Source organism: Poecilia latipinna, unplaced genomic scaffold (genome assembly GCF_001443285.1).
Source record: "Poecilia latipinna isolate Pla-1442-1.1 unplaced genomic scaffold, P_latipinna-1.0 Scaffold1451, whole genome shotgun sequence".
Taxonomy (NCBI): domain Eukaryota; kingdom Metazoa; phylum Chordata; class Actinopteri; order Cyprinodontiformes; family Poeciliidae; genus Poecilia; species Poecilia latipinna.
This window is the reverse complement of record NW_015114067.1, coordinates 78,656-91,546: the sequence shown is the minus strand read 5'-3', so window position 1 is coordinate 91,546 and position 12,891 is coordinate 78,656. Positions and strand designations below refer to the sequence as shown.

Below are 12,891 nucleotides of genomic sequence, written 5' to 3'. Positions count from 1 at the left end.
TTTTTTTTTTGTGGGGGGGGGGTTGGGGAGGGTTACCTGAAACATTAAATTGTAAAAAAATAAAAGCAAGAAATTGCTAACAGGGTACATACGTTTCACTGCTCTATAAATAAACAACATTTTTTTGGACATAAAGATGTGACTCTTCATAACGCACTGGAAAACAAAGATTGATATTTATTAAGATGTATCACTTGGTGCATTTTAACTATTACTCATCTAAAGATATGCCATGAAACTTAATTAAATCTGAAACAAATCAACTAATACATCTTCAACAGAAGGAAGGTAAATAAACCAAAACAAAACGATATATAACAGAATGAAAGTATTGTTCCACAGTGGGGAAATTCAAAAAAGTATAGCATAACAAAAAACTACAGTTAATAAAAACAGCAAACCCAGATTTTAAATATCAAAGGAAATGAGTAGCTGGGTAATAATAGCTACAACATGATTCAAAGCACTCTATTTAAAGCCTATTTTTACTGTAATTAGTTTCTCAGGTGTAAAAGTGAAACTTATGAACATTGTGTTGTTCAGCAGGTCCTATCTATGTTTCAGGAATCATGTAGAAGTAAGAAAAATGTCAGAAATGGAAAGAAAGTTTTCTGCAAACACTAGTTCTAAAATAAAGTATGTTTTCTGACAATTTGGTGCATCCATTCTGCAGAAAAATCGCAGTTTAACAGGTGTCTTGTTGCTGTGGTAACCGTGACCTCAATACAGACAGATAAGAGCCGCTGAGTAAAAATAGAATAAAAAAAAGAATAAAAAATGTTAAAAAGTAAAAATAGAATAGAATAGAATAGCCCTGTCAGTATTTTTGCTATTTTTTTCCACTTTTTATAAATAGTTTGTTGGATTCTATGCACACATATTGTATATCTACTCAACTGCATTTCTTTTCACATTATTATGTTATTTTTAATAGCTGTGCGTTATTATTTGTTGTCTGATGTAATTTTGTTCTTACTTTATTCATATTTTTACCTTTGTGTGAATTGGAGCTGTAAATTAGCTTTATGTTTCTTTCTTTGAAACGCATCAGCTGGAGACAATGTGTTGTTGTTATGTTTGTCTGCGTTATCCCAGTCAAACAAACAAATACATAAATAAATAAATTGTTGTATATGCATGTTCCCAGTTACCTTTGACCTGCTGACGTTATACATGAATTTCCACATAGTGGAACAGTAAAGATATTTTTATTCTATATAATCACAAGTTCTCATTTCAAACTTCTCCAATCCATGACTGTGTATTAGGGCCATATTAGAGCTTTCACTGTTTGTCTCTGATGGAAGGAGTAACTTTCTGCCAAAAAAACTTAGAAATTTTGAGATCAATCTCAGAAATTTGCTAGAAAAATAAGTAAATCTCTGAGTTTGGAAAAGCACAAATTTGCAAGAAAACAACTTGGACATTTTTATATTAATCTCAGAAATTTGCTGAAAATTTTCCCCAAAACAATTCAGAAACTTTGAAAAGTCAAAAATTTCCATGTTTTCTTTTTCTTTTTAGAAAATTTCTGATTTCTAATTCTGATTTTTAAACTCAGACATTTCCAAGTTTTTTTCTTGAAAAATTTTTATATTAACTTTTTTTTGTATTTTGTTGAAAATTTACTCCTCCTTTTTCCTATCTCCAATGGTCGTACCATATCATCAATACCCAGAAGAAACACCAATATTTTCTTTCCAGTTTACGATTATATTATCAGCATTCTTACTCCTTCTTTATTTCATCTAGTAAATGTAAACAAATATTATTTTACATAATTCTTGTAGACATAATCAGAACTAATGCGAACTGCAAAGGTAAACCTGAACGATAACTCCTACGCTTGGAACGGTAACAGAGTAAGACATCTTTCTTCATTAACTATCTTTGCAGAAAAGTAACCGGGGCTCTGCAGGCAGAGAGACGCAACGAGACAAACAGACAGAGTGAGACAGCAGGTGTCATCGCTCGGCGTCTCGTCTTCAGCAATCAGCGCTTTCACTGTTTGTCTCCGATGGAGGAGAAGGAGTCAGGAGGAGGAGAAGGAGGAGAAGGAGGATTTTACCGTTCAGCCAAACGACCCCGGACGGAGGAAGAAGAGGAGGCCGGTGCCAGGGATCTGGAGGAAGGTGAAGAGAAGGAGGAAGAAACGGGCTCCGCCGAGGAGGATGCAGCGGGGAGCGGATGCAACGACAGCAGGAGCCGAAGGAGGAAGGTTGGTTAAAAATATATTAAACCGGGAGAAAAATGTAAAACATTATGTAAAAAGAACGACATCTTCATCTGATTTTGTTTTTAATGAGGCGTATCTGTCTTATCTCTCATACAAATTCAGAACCGTTACCTTAGGATGACTTTTATCACTCATGCGAGAACTGTTTGCGCCTTTATCTGATTTTTATGTTCTTTTACTTAAGGAGCGGAGTAAATAGTTTTGAAATGTAAAAAAAAAAAAAAACAATACACGAAATGCACAAAGTGTCACACTGGGTGAAGCTAAAGTTATTTTGACTTTGACTTGTATTTGTCATTCAGTGAACACAAAACGAAATTACGTTTATTTGGCTCAAGGGCTCTTTTACAATTCTACATTTAAGCAAACTTGAAGATTAAGTTTGCTGAAATGTTCTTCAGGTGACTAAAGACCGACTTTGTAACTATCTTCATGTGAATCTGAAGGTTCAGCTCTTATATTTACAGCTCTGGACTAAATGAAGAGCCCACTGCACTGAAGCCCATTGAAAACCTCCTGGTTAATCCACCAAATATTGATTTCCATAGCTAAGACGTTACTGTAGTTGTTTCTAAATGAATATGAACTTGTTTTCTTTGCATTATTTCAGGTCTGAAAGCTCTGCATCTTCCTCGTTATTTGACCATTTCTCATTTTCTGCAAAAATACAAAATTTATGGTTATAATTTCAGAGACATGTTGTCAGTAGTTTATAGAATAAAAGAACAATGTTCACAAACATCAACATATAAAGAGTAAAATTAGAGAAACTGATCATTTTAAGTGGTCTCTTAAGGTTTTCCAGAGCTGTATATTTGGTGGGGAAATGCAGCACTCTTGTACATTGACTACTCTTATCACTATTCCATTATGTTAATTAATATTTAATGTTTTTTCACTGTGCATTTTTGTCATAATTCCTTTGTTTTCATGATTTTCACCAACTTTTTTTGCATATAAAATTCTGGAGCAGCATATATTTTCAGACCCTTTTACTCTCTGACCTTTAAATAAATTCTGGCGCCTTTAAGTGGCTCTAACTCACAGTCTGGGCCAGCAGAGCGGTAAGCAGAGAGGCAGGCCCATCGTAACTCTGACGGCGCTGCAGAGACTCACACCTTCTGGTGACAGTAAAACTATTCAGCATTAAATCTGCAAATCTGATGATGATGGCTAAATTATCAATTGTTGAAAGAAAATTATAGTAATTCACTGAAAAAACACAAAATCTTACCAAGTATTTATGCCTTGTTTCTAGTGGAAATGTGGAATAAGACAAAACTTACTTAAAATTACCTTTTCAGCAAAACAGGGAATCCTGTTTTAAGTAAATAAGTTATTTAAAAGTGAAATAATCTGCTTACTAGTACTTTTTCATCAATATTAAGGAATTACTGACTCCCCTGACATGTTTGAGTTTGACTTTATTGAATGTAGAGTTAAAAAAAGAAGAAACAAAATTATATTCATAGCAAGATGAGAACAAATCCTATAAAGTATATTTACATATTCAAAGAAGTGGGTAAAAGTACAAATTATTTTTAAATCCAATAACCCATCCAATAAATTACTTTTAATGTTAGCTTGGTTATAACATTGTTTCTTAGTTAGAAATTTCTATATTTTTAACTATAACTGGTGCAATGAATTCATAATTGCACCAAACCCAAAGTGTGTTTAGTTTCCCTAAAGCTAGATTAATGTGTCTGTGTTTAAATTCTGTATATTTTCCATTTAGTTTAGCAAAGGACTGAAAAATAGTCCCAGCAATTTGCTCTGTCTAATTACACATTAATAAATTCAAAGTGGGCAATTTTACATTGCCTTTATCTGTTCAGTTTATCTGCCTGGACTCTGCTTCATAGTGGCAGTTTTATGTAAAATCAACTTCTTTAGCTTTACATCATGTTATAATGTTATTTCCTTGTCAAAACCACATCTGGAGTGTTGCCTTCCTTCTTTCCATGGTGACCGTTCAGCTGTCCAAAACGCCTGGGTGGACCTAGCTCCGCCTTCGAGGCTTTGCTCCTCCTCCTCAGAGCTGCAGTTTCCAAGCTTCTGCTTCATAAATCACCCCTCCCCAGGCTCCTTCAGACTAGCCAGGAGCAATTAGCAAACACCTGGTGGAACTGTGGTCAGCTGAGCTCATTATAGGAGTGACTTCTCATAAAAACCCTGCTGAAAACGTTGATAAAGGGTTAATAGAGGAACCATGTTGTGATTACTTCCTGTAGAAAGAGCAGGAGAGCAACAGAGGGGTTAAATTACAAAAAAAAAATTAATTTAAGTCATATTTGATAGTTACCTGATGATGTAAAATGGCCTGGAAAACACATAGTAATGCTCCTTTAAGGTAGCGTCTCCCGTGTCAGTTAATCTAAATAAAAGTGCTCTCTCAAAATTAAATTAAATTAAACAGAAATTTGTTCTGCTTGTGTTTTTGGAAAGTCTGTCTATTTTGTCCACAGGTAAAAGTTGAATCTCTGAGGTCTAATTTATCTATAAATGAGTCTCTGTTTGTTTCTGTTCTTTAGTGCACGTCATTTAAAGCTCTGAGTCTTTTTTAGGAGGGCAACACAACATCTTAGTGAGAATGTGGCTGTGACAGGAAATGTCTGCCCTCAGCAGGAAGCAAGGTCGTATCTCTACATACATAACTGGACTCAATGCAGCCACTCTTTACAGGAAGGTTTCCATGTGTGACCCTTATAGCTGTTTCTCTGGTTTTCTGTGGGGTTTTTTCATGTTTGTGGGTCAGCCAGCTGATGTAGTTGAGAATCATATGCCACTATAACTTAAAGCTAACCCTGCATGCACCTTACCACCAAAACTAGATACCTACATGCACTGAATTTAAAAAAACAACATATAAACTTTTTTTTTACTGACTAACATCAAATCAGAGTAATCTTGTCTTGTTTTTGGTTAGCTGAGACTAGAAAAATTCAAGTTCAGGGCGTCTGAACATCCTTGAAAGGTCTTAAATTGGCGTATCTAAAATTAAGGCCTTAAAATTCATTAAAGTTTTATGTGACAGGACTATTTAATTTTGTATATTCGATGCCAGGCTTTTCTACGAGGCAAAACTTTGAGACAGTTTTGACTTTCTCACAAAATGCTAATACTTACTTGCTAAGGTAACATCTTGCTAGCTAGATATTGTATATAGTGTAAATTTATCTACATTAGCTAGACATCTAGATAGTGAAAATGTACCAAGGGTTTACTGGACAACGTTTGTCTTTGCCACTGGCGATGATTAAATTTAGATGATTAAACTCAACTGGACCATCCATCCACTGGTGTTTTGCACTGGTTATGCTGGTGAGCCTAACGTTTTTTTGTAGGTGCACCAATGGGAAAGATAGGAGCACCAAAATGTTCACCTGCATAAAGAAAATATTTACTTCTAAACAAACTAATAAACATAAACAGGTTTATGTAGAATGATGTAAATCCAGTTATTCACTGAAAAAAATTCAAATTAGTTGAAAATCTAACTTTATAAGATAAAATAATGGTAAATATTAATATTTTAACATTTCAAACTGAGATTCAAGCAATTTTTCTTATGAAAACTTATTTCGGACATAAAGTTTGTGAAAGGAAGTTTTTGTTGTAGGCAGCGTTAAACTTGATAATCATCTCAGATCTCATCTGATGATCTTTTTACTCGACTAACTGGTCGCACTAGTTTGACCTCAAGTATTCTTGCGACCTCAAGTATTTTTTTTTAGGTGCACTATTGAGAAATCGGTCACACTTTAGAGCCCTGCACTAGGGAGTTACTTTAAACTTATTAAAAGTATAAACAATACAGCTGCAAACGTAGACAATCAAACAAATCGCGTATTGTTCTGATGGTTCTCCATTTTCACGCCGTCGGTTTAATCCCGTCAGTGGGACCAGAAGAAAAAAGTATCAGGTGTGAGTCGACAGGAAGGATGCTACCCGTAACACAACACCTCCTCCCTGCCGTGCAAACACAGGCTAAATAAAGACGCACAACCTTCCTTCCACCAACTGAGGCCTGGTCTCCACGGCGACAGGGCAGCATGTGTGTGTCTGCACAGAGAGGGAGAGTAACCATGGCGACAGAATTCCATTATGTGTAGCTAACCCCGACTGAACGACTAACGGTTGGTGTTGCTATAGTAACCGGCGTGAGAACAGTTGAGGCTGTTATTGTTTCTGGTGGTACGGCTCAAAAATATCAGCCAAACTGCACTGCAAAAACACAACATTTTTGGTTTAATTTCTAGTGCAATTATCTTAGTACACTTGGAGCTTGATTTAAGTCAATAAACTTAAAACATGGAGAAAAAAAGTAATTGTTCTATTGGCGGTTTATTTTACTTATTACAATATATATATTTTTTCCTATTCTAAGTGAAATAATATGTCATTGAAACTACCATAATACTTTTTCATCAATATTAAGGAATTATTGACTTACATCAAACTCCTATCTTGCTAAAAAAGTTTCTTTTAATTTATTTTTGTCTTATTCCAAGTGTACTAAGATATTTGCAATAGAAACTAAAACAAAAATAAGATTTTTTTGTTTTTGTAGAGTATTTGTCTACCTTGGTAGAAACAACAATTCATCTCTCAAAGGAAAATAGAAAGCTTATAAAATAACTTTTGGTAATGTTTATGTGTGAATGAAGCGATAACATGCACTCTTCATGGATTTTCAACAAAGTCTGCAGTCTAAGGAGAAAAGTAGCTTTGAATGTGAAATTTTATCAGTTTTATTTGTATACATCTTTGTGTTTAGCTGTTGGTAACTGACTAGTGGTCATTTTGGCACATCTATTTGTGGTTAACTCTTCGGTTTGTAATCCAAATACATTTAATTCAGTTAAACACAATCAGATTTGGATATAAATTCAATAGACAGACAGACAGATTCGTTGCTGATTAAAGATTATACTGTGGAGGTGATACTGTAACTAACGATTATCTATCGTCCAATTATTCTGATGATTAATCGATTAATCAGATAACAGAAAATGTCCAAATTTTGTAATTTTTCATTTAACCTCTTAAGCTTTTTTGCAATATTAGAATGACATAAAAATGAAAAAAATCAATTCACTTTTTACTCTGTATATTCCAATTAAGATTAATCGGTTACTAATTCAGTTGATGATTATTTTAATAATTGATTAATCACAATTAATCTGATTCAGCCCTAATCCAATTTAACTGGAATACATTAAATTCAGTTAAACACAGTCAGCTTTATATTGGAATACAATTGTGTTTGGTGCAATTTCAGTCAACCAATCAATCAATCAGTCAAATTTCTTGCTCACGATGATATTTATTTTATCACATGTACCTATTCTTTCTCAAACAAGAAACTATTTGGGCTTTTTTTGCGAGATTGTTGTTGTCTGCATTGTCTGGTCTGCAGACTGCAGGCAGCGAAACAAGAAAGCTCGGCTTCACTGCAAACGACAATGATCTCAATCTGAACCTGCAGCTTCGTCAAGCTGCAGAAAAGGTCAGGCTGCAAAACCCACATGCTTGCATAACCTCCTTCTGACAAAGACAATGAGGATCTTCTGTTTGTCGGCCGCGCCACCGTGCAGAAGATGTTTCCGCTTGCAGCCATCCTCATTCTGACTCAGTGTTACATTCAGATTCTTGATGCTCTGCACAAACCTTAAGGCGTTATTTTACAACTTTAAAGACTTCCACACATTCATTCTGTGATTCTCTTAAAGTTCACAAAACTTATAACAAGATATGAACTATAAGTTTATAGATGTATGTTTTCACTAAAGGTTGTGTTGTGCAAAAAGTCATAAAGGTACCACTTGAATGCATACATTACGTCCAATTCTTTTGGTTTAGTTTGATTTTTTTATTATTTGCAATGAGTATAAATAATATTCATTAGATGGTTTATTTTAAGAAGCAGATTTTAGTTACATTAGTCTTTTTGTCACAATGTAGCATCAGACTTTTTTTAATTTGGCCTTAACTTGATGATTGTTAGCACATTAGCTCCACTTCATACCAAACTAAGTTTTAGCTAAAATTCCTCAACTGGGATCATTTTAGCTTCATTTTAGATTCAAATACACTGCAAAAACACAAAATCTTACCAAGTAATTTTGGTCTACTGACCAGTTCTTAATGTTCAGAGATCTTTAAAAAGACAAGATAAAGCAAAACTTCAAGAGTGTGTGATGGAAGATATCAAACCACAGAACATTTTGTGGCAGATTTATTTTCTTTACATATTTATGAACCACACTGTAAAAACACCAAATCTTACCAAGTATTTTTGGTCTAGTTTCCAGTGCAAAAATGTAAGTGCACTAGAAATAAGAGAAAACTAACTTTCATGTTACTTTTCAGCAGCAAATAAGAGCTTGGTTTAAGTCATTTGCTCCTATTGATGAAAACGTAGTTTCCATTGTCAGATGAAATAATCTGCAAATGGAATCAATATTAAGGAATATTGACTTAAGTCAAGTTCTTATCTGCAGAAAAGTTACATGTAATTAAATTTTGCCTTATTTAAAGTGTACTAAGATATTTGCACCATAAAATAGACCAAAATTATTGGTAATATTTTGTGTTTTTGCAGTGTATAGACAGCTAGTGTTGCATTCGGCAGCACTTTACTCATTTAAATAAGTTTCAGAAACAACAGGAACATCCTGAACCTTCGCTGAAAGCCAGTGAAACATGAAGTGAAATGAAGTAATTCTGTTTGAGGAATCTGGAAGTGAAATATGTTTGCAGTAGAATCAGCTGAAGAGAGAAGAGTCACTGGAGAAGTTTAATCTCAGTTGTTGCATCTTAAAATGAAAAAACTAACGTCTCAATCACTTATTGTTTTACCTTCTGTGGCCAGTTTTGCTAACCTATATAGACTGTGCATACTTTTTGTTTAGTTTTTATAAGCCCTAAGCCCGCCCTGTTTCTGATAAATAAGACGTGTATTGTTGTGCAGTTGTGGTTTTCAGGTGTCAGTGTTTTTGATGAACAGATGGGCAGAAGTGATTTGATGATAACTGCTCACACCAAGAGTTTCTCAGCGCTAAAGCCTTCCTCTGATCACTGAGTTAAATCAAAGGTGTGTGTGTGTGTGTGTGTGTGTGTGTGTGTGTGTGTGTGTGTGTGTGTGTGTGTGTGTGTGTGTGTGTGTGTGTGTGTGTGTGTGTGGTTGGTTATGGGGGTGGGGTGGGTTACTACATTGTCCTTTCTGTTGTGTTTTCTATGTGCAGAGTTTTCATCAGACCTTTGACGTGAAGTTTTCACATTTCGGCTGCAGCACAACGTGCGGTCAGCCTCCATCTCTGCTTTGTGGCTTGGAACGTCAGACATGTTGCTGTAAAAACACACAAAACAAAATAATTGGATATATTTTTGTATGTAGATATTTTTTAGCCAAACCTTGTCAGGTGGAATAATTTGAGCTTCACCTGGATCAAATTCATTTATATTTAATGAAGTAAAATATTTATTTTCTCAGATAAAAGTTTAAATAAATTAATTATATGCTTTTTACATCATTTCTAATATTGTATTAAAAGGTTTTAGTGTTTAAAAGACAAATCTGTAGAATGTGCTAATGTTTTATTTTATCTGATTAATCGATTAATCATCAGAATAATTGTTAGCTCCAATCTCAACCAGGTCTTCACTATTTTCATTCTTCCTTCTGGTTCTAATCTTGTTTATTTGCTTGAAGCCATATAATATCAGTGCTGGTCTTTGGGTGAACCGTCTGTTTTCACCTACACTATAAAAACACAAGATCTTATCAAGTATTTTTTTGTCTGGTTTCCAATACAAATATCTTGGCACACTTTTCAGCAAGATAGAGGAGCTGGTTTTAGGTAAATAATTTCTTAATATAAATAAAAGTGTCCTAGTTCCATTATTTCACTTATAAAATGGGAAGAAATTCTTGTTTCTTAGAAAGTCATATTTCATTTGTACTAAGACATTTGCAGTAGAAACAAGATAAAAAAAATACTTGGTAGTGTTTGTGCTTTTGCAGTGTACTCTTTACTGTAACTCTGACATTTAAGTATTTCCTCTGTGTTGCTCTGCTTCTTTTTCATCTTTTGTTTCTCTTTCACCTTTACAAACTGGTAAACATTCGTAGCAATCTCATTTTCACTTTTTCTTCTTCTTATTATTGTGTTTCTTATTATTATCACTTATTTCTGTGGAAATAAATGATTCCACAGATTTTATGGCTGCATTGTCATCGTCATGAAAATGCTAACATGCTAAATCTATTTTACATTATTGTTCATTTTTAGCTGTCTTATTCCTTATAAATGTAACATTTCTTTTTTTTCCTTTGTGAAGGACAGTCACCTCATTCCCCCTTCGCCCGTCGTTCATGTCCGAGGATTGTGTGACGCTGTGGTGGAGGCCGACCTGGTGGAAGTGCTTGAAAAGTTTGGCACCATCTGGTAGTTTTTAACTTTAAATATGATTTATTATTGTTTTAACTCATTTTATCCAGTCCACTAACATACTATGTGAACATGTCACAAATCAGGGATGGATAATTCAGTGGAAACATCTAATTAAATTAGTGTTATTGCCTAAATTCATCTCAAGCTAAACTGTTTAGAGACAGAGCTTCTTACTAATTAATCATTTAACTGTCTTTAGGGCTGGCTGATAAATCAATTTTATCAATTAATCAAATTTTTGGTTCTTGAGAAAAAATCAAAAATCCAGATTTTTGGAAAATCAGGTTGTTGTTTTTTTTTCACTAATATACTTCTTGGGTTCCCACAGTTCAAAGTGATGTCAGCACACCAGGGCGGCCATCTTGTTTGATAAACATGTTTAAAGGCTTGTTTTTATTTGGACTTTAAGTTTAGGTCAGCCCTGAATAGGAATATTAATCATGCTATAATTTTTTTATTCAAAATCATGAGAATACAATTGTAAAGTTGAAATAATGAAATAATAATAATAATAATAGGAGAGTCATTTTATGAAAACTCAAACAACAAAAATAACAAAAAATGAAAATGAGCATCTTGTGAAATTATAGTTTGGTGTAAGTTTTACAGGTAAGACTTAATACTTAATAGAAATGCTTAATCTCACCAATTTAGTTCCTCATCCAAATATCTTAGTACACTTAAAATAAGACACAACTAACTTATAAGTAACTTTTCCGTATTTTTTCTGTTTGTTTGAAGTAAATAAATCCTTAGTATTGATGAAAAAGTGTTTGTTCCACTGGCAGATTATTTCACCTATAACATGGGAAAAGTAGATTGCTGTAAGTGAAATAACCTGCCAGTGGAACCAGCACATTTTCATCAATATTAAGAAATTATTGACTCAAAACAAGCTCCTATATTTCGCTGAAAAGTTACTTTTAAGTTATTTTTGTCGTCTTAAGTATACTGACATATTTGCAATAGAAATTAAACCAAAGATACTTGGTAAGATTTTGTGTTTTTGCAGTGCAGTTATATTACTAAAGTAAAAGTAAAAAGTACTGTGGATAGCACAGTAAAGTAAATTTTTGCCAAAAACAGTACTAAAGTAAATGTAACTAGTTAGTACCCAACTCTTGATATAACGCATTTTAAATATTTTCTATAGATAAATATAACAAATTGCATGTTTCTGAGTGGATAGAGCCAGTTTGTCTGTGTTTTACTGTCTGTTTCCCCCCCTCAGTTATGTGATGATGATGCCCTTCAAGCGTCAGGCTCTGGTGGAGTTCGACAGCTTGGAGAGCGCGGAGCGATGCGTGAGGAGCGGAGGCAGCGAGCCTGTCTTCATCGCCAACCAGCAGGCCTTCTTCAACTTCTCCACCAGCCAGAGAATCACCCGACCCACCAACTCAGACGACCCGACCAGCAAAAACAAGGTTCTGTTGCTGTCCATCCAGAACCCGCTGTACCCCATCAGCACTGTGAGTAACTCAAGTTTTCCTTAATGATCTGGACATTTATATTTAATCAGATTTGGTTTAGATCATCCTTTCATGAATTAAAATATCTAAAGATGCAATATATATAGCTGTTTTTAACGCTGTATGCATTGTATAATGGCTGCTACGAAACTGCAAAAACACAAAATCTCACAAAGAATTTTTGGTAACACTTTATTTGAAGGGGGTTGAATAAGACTGTCATGACACTTTCATAAACATGACATAACACCTGTCATGAACATGAATAAGCCTTCATGAATATTTATGACTGTTCTCATAAAGCGTCATTCGGTAAATTATGACACTTTTAATACAAAGTTGACATTATTCAAAATGTCTTTGTTATGACAACTTGACATTAACCAAGAAAACAATACTGATATAAATTTGTTATAAAAGTATTACTGATTGCACTTTAAAAAGTAGGTAACTTTATGTTATTAAAGGTAAAGTTTGAACAGTAATGATTTCTTGGTTAATGTCAAGTTGTCATAATAAAGACATTTTGAATAATGTCAACTTTGTATTAAAAGTGTCATAATTTACCGAATGACGCTTTATGACAACAGTCATAAATATTCATGAAGGCTTATTCATGTTCATGACAGGTGTTTATGACAGTCTCATGACAGTCTTATTCACACCCTCTTCAAATAAAGTGTTACCGGGTAATGTTAGCGGCGTCACCTGTAAAAACAAGCCCTTC

At 34.1% G+C, this 12,891-nt stretch overlaps 1 protein-coding gene across 1 annotated transcript in view; it reads left to right on the top strand.

Annotated features, from left to right (window-relative positions):
- The first annotated feature begins 1,894 nt into the window (after positions 1-1,894).
- Positions 1,895-12,891, top strand: part of LOC106962701 (heterogeneous nuclear ribonucleoprotein L-like) — a 30,275-nt gene continuing 19,278 nt past the window's right edge. The window contains exons 1-3 of the mRNA XM_015057269.1: positions 1,895-2,218; positions 10,583-10,689; positions 11,927-12,164. Of these exons, the coding sequence (XP_014912755.1) occupies positions 2,018-2,218; positions 10,583-10,689; positions 11,927-12,164 (546 nt within the window). The 5' untranslated portion in view covers positions 1,895-2,017. The remainder of the gene's footprint in view (positions 2,219-10,582; positions 10,690-11,926; positions 12,165-12,891) is intronic.